At 49.6% G+C, this 4,484-nt stretch overlaps 1 protein-coding gene across 1 annotated transcript; it reads right to left on the reverse strand.

Annotated features, from left to right (window-relative positions):
- Positions 1-436: 436 nt before the first annotated feature.
- SMIM36 (small integral membrane protein 36) lies at positions 437-970 on the reverse strand. The gene has a single exon (XM_059668255.1). The coding sequence runs from the start codon at positions 876-878 to the stop codon at positions 597-599; it is 282 nt and encodes a 93-aa protein (XP_059524238.1). The 5' UTR covers positions 879-970; the 3' UTR covers positions 437-596.
- Between the last annotated feature and the right edge of the window lie 3,514 nt (positions 971-4,484).

Raw genomic sequence — 4,484 nt, forward strand, 5'->3', positions numbered from 1 at the left:
GTTTTCTGGCCGGTCACACAGCCAGTAAGGGGAGGAGGCAGAGCTTGAACCCAGGCTCTAAGCTTTGTCAATTACCCACAATGCTCTGCAGTTACTGTGTTCCCATAGTGGCTCGCAGTGGGAAACAGGTGAGGAGCCTGTATGTATAGAAATAATAATAACATAAAGTCTGCAAAGGTTCCGTGGTTGATGGGCAAAGGAAGGATTCGCTAGGTAGGATAGATTCAAGCTCATTTCATTCTTCATCACACACACACACACACACACACACACACACACACGCACACACACACACTTGCAGTTTCTTCTCAGCCCCTACTCAAATGCCAATCTCTCCTAGAAGTTGCATCACCGGGAAGGTACCAGTCAGCAGCTTCCCTGTACAGCAGCACCTGGGGAACGTGCCCAAATGCCGCGTTGGGTGTCTTACCTTAAGGGTTGCTTTCTCCACTGAGGGCGCCGAGGAAGCAGACGCTGAGACGGGGCTCCCACCCAGGTGGCCCAGCAGGGCCTGTGCGCCGCGAGGGCCGGAGCCCCTGGGGGAATGGCTTGCCCAGAATGTCCTGCGCCCTCTCCCCCGGACCCCGCAGCCAGCCTCACACCACCGTGCTTTTCTTCCCTAGGGGAGCGGGATTTCCAAAATGAAGGTCGGGTCCCCTGGCCCAGGGGCCCCCTGGCGCGCTTTGCCGCATCACCACCAAGCGGATGGAGGGCTGGGCATCCAGCGTGGCCTCGGGCGTGGCCTGCGTGCTGGGGTCCTTGCCCCTGCAGTCGTACAGCGCGCAGGAGACGAGGAATACCAGGAGCAGGATGACGTAGCTCACGACCAGGATGATCAGGTTCAGGGTCACGGGGTCCACCTCCAAGTAAAACGCCATGGCGTCTCTTGCGGTTGGGAAGCGGGGTTAGAGAGAGGCCGCAGGGCCAGTCTCTTTGCAGGAAACGAACCCTAGTTCATGGCAATAGCTACGTTGGCGCTGGGGTAAAAATACATTAATCCCCCGGGCTCCGGGAGACCTCCCAGATAAAAGCTGCTCGGTTTAATAACTTAAGCTCTTGCTGTTAATACGATGGCCGCGGAGACACAGATGCTGTCTCTCACCAGAGAAAGAGAGAGGAAAAGAGGGGATCCAAGGGTTACCAGAGCCTGGTGTCCATACAGTCCACCCTCCAAGCAGGCACTGTGGTGGGCAAGGGTGAGTGCTGTTAACAAGCACGTTATTAGAAGGTTGGATTGCCCTGGGAAAACTGTGAAGTGTGCTCACCTTTTATACGAGGGAGGTTTAAATGCCACCTTTTATCTATACATGGAGTGACTGGGCAATCAGGACCATGGGCTTTGGGGGAAAAATGAGTTTGATAGGAGGAGCACACCTAGGGTCTGATGTTTTCACTCATTCATTATTTGTTGGTTTTTAAAATTCATTAATTCAGCACTACCTGGTTTGGCTCAGTGGATAGAGCGTTGGCCTGTAGACTGGAGGGTCCTGGGTTTGATTCCGGTCAAGGGCACGTACCTCAATTGCAGGCTCAATCCCCAGCCCGGGTCAGGGCATGTACGAGAGGCAACCAATCGATGTGCCTCACATTGATGTTTCTTTCTCTCTCCTCCACCCCTCCCTTTATTTTTAAAAATTAATGAGAAAATATTCTTGGGTGAGAATGAACACAGCAACAAAATATTTAAATTCATTAATTCAAAATACTTTTGTTTTGAGCTCTTTCTATGTTCCAGGCACCTTGCTAAGTGATAATAAGAGAAGCATTTAGTCCATCAGGGAAGATAGACATTAGACAAATAATCACACTGTTTAAGAACAGTGGACATACATGTATAAAGGACAAGGAGAGGGGAACAGGACAGTGTGGCCCAAGGCAGGTCAGAGAAAGCTTCCACAAGGAAGAGACGTGTAACCTCTGACCTGAAGGACAGGCAGAAGGTAGCAGGTGAGGACAGGCAGGGAAGAGTCTTCTAGCCACAGGAGCAGCATTTGTGAAAGATCCCAGAAGAAAGAAGCCTGGAGAATTAGGGAACTGAGACAAGGGCAGCGTGACAGGAGTATAAAGAATGAGGAGCCTGAGGGGAGAGAGGTAGGCAGGGTCAGACCACAAAGGAGCTAGTGGGTCCTACCAAGGACTTCACTCTTGATCCTGGAGCAATGGGAGGCCATTGCATCATGTGATGCAGGGGAGTGATACAATCAGATTTGCATTTTATTCATTTATTTTTTTTAAATCTTAGCTGAGCTTGTTTTTAAAAAATATGTTCTGATTGATTTTTAGAGAAAGAGGAAGGGAGAGGGATAGAAGTAGAGACAACGATGAGAGAGAAACATCATGGACCGGCGGCCTCCTGCACGCCCCCTACTGGGGATCGAGCCCACAACCTGGGCATGTGCCCTGACGGGGAATCAAACTGTGACCTTTTGGTTCATGGGTGGACACTCAACCGCTGAGCCACACCTGAGGGTGGATTTGCATTTCAAAGAGATTGCCTTGGCCACTGTGTAAAGGCAGGAAAATAAGCTGATAGAAGATAAAAACACAGATGTTCCTTGATTTATAAATCATCATCCCCCCTCAGTTGTAGTCCCGGCCCAATAGTCCTGGATGCAGCCAAGGTCATGGCAGGACTCTGTGCTCAGAAGGGCCCCACACTTGGGTGAATGCTCTGCTATCACCATCCTGAAATTTTTCAGAATTTTTTATTTTGCACTGGCCTCACAAATTATGTATCTGGCCTTGGTCTCATTTATGTATTCTTGGCCAGACAGGGCTGTTTCTCCAAGAGCTAATGGGACTCTTTTGATTAAAGGCCAACACTCCCAGAGGTCTGCCAGTTTCTTATCCTCATTAAGCCGAGCAGTGTAAGGCCAGCTTCCTTGGGAGCCTAGTGTGCGGGGATGCTGTAGAAAGGAGTTCTTATTGATCTGGAGGCCCTTTTCAAATAATATATTCCATGATTCTGTGGTTCCGGACTGACCTGTGGAATTATACTCAAGAAGATGAATGGTTCCCATACACCCCAGGATGAGGGCCAACCTCATTGGAATCCATTGGACTTCTTAAGAAGACAGATTCCCAAATCAACCCAAGATCTATTGAATTAGAATTTGGGGGACTGGGGTCTGGGAAGCTGCATTGGATCATTCTGATAGGTAACCATAGCTGTAGAAGTGGGTAAGAAGGATATGTAAGGATGTGTAGAAAACGGACCACCAGAGCCTTGGTTGGCTGCCAAGAGATGTCCTGGAAGGCGTTCAACACAGAATTCAACTCGGTCTGCGTTCTGAGTCCAGTGGTTCATTGGTTCACTTTGTCAAGATAATCCTTTTCCTGGTGGCAATTCACATTTACCAAACTCCTAGGAGACTATGTTTAGCACAGAATGCCAGTGCATTAAATTACAGTGAAATCTACAGCCATCATAGGTCAGGAGGGCCCAGACTGGAATGATCACAGCATTTTCTCCCTGGAGGCAGATCTGTCCAGTCTGTTTACAATCAGCCAGCTTCTTGGTGAACATGGGATCTCGGCGAGTGGACTTGTCGGGTGCTTTTCGCACAGAGCTCCTGGGTCCCAGCAAGGCCTTCGGAGGCAGCGTGGTGAACCAGTTCACTACTTCCTGTTGCCCACTCTGAACTCTAGCTTCTCGACTCCTACCATCAGCTGGTGGCTGTACGGCACAGGCTCTTCCGTGTAACCGTGTTTTAGGAAAGTTCTCTGATGGCTAGAAATAGATGCCACAAGGATTTGCTAAAATTGCCTCTGAAATGAGAACTACATACACTTGAAATTGAACTGGAGTATGCGTGCGGCAGCTCTGCTCTGTCGGGGAGTTTCACGTTGGTTCCAGGTTTCTCTGTGCAACAGCCAGAACCCTCCCTCGTGGTGGCTGGTCCCGTCGGGCCTCCTCTCCTCTTGCAGGTCTTGGTTCTGCTGATTCCCTCCATGGTGCCCCAGGATATCTTGTTCCAGGCCATTGTTGTTTGGATCCGTATCTTATTACTATCTGCAGAGCGGTTGTTTGTTTGTTTGTTGTTGGTGGTGGTTGTTGTTGTTTGGTCTTTGTGCCTACGGGTGCTCAAAGGTTAATTTAAGTTGAGCCTTGTGGAGGTTTTGCTTCCTTTCAATAAGTTTGGTGAAATGCTGGCTATTTGTTTTGCTTCATTCCCCCCAGGGTGGCTGCTCTGTTCACATTGCTTGCCTACCTCCCCACAGGAGCTTTCCTTTTTTCAGGAACTTTCCTCTTGTGCCATCTAGTGGCCAAGGCAGAGACTGCTAAAAAAGAACAAAACTTGGTTAACAAATTGGGGCAGTCATTTCTAATCAGCGGGAGAGGGTGACACAGGTAAGAACAACCAGCCACATTTCCGAACAGCCCCTTGAGTGGTCAGGGCATAGTCATGCCTTCGTTCATTCACACACTTGTATTGTGCACACACCATGTGCTGGCGGGAGCGAGGTGCGTTGGAGCTTGATGA

The sequence above is a fragment of the Myotis daubentonii genome, chromosome 16 (genome assembly GCF_963259705.1).
Source record: "Myotis daubentonii chromosome 16, mMyoDau2.1, whole genome shotgun sequence".
NCBI lineage: Eukaryota > Metazoa > Chordata > Mammalia > Chiroptera > Vespertilionidae > Myotis > Myotis daubentonii.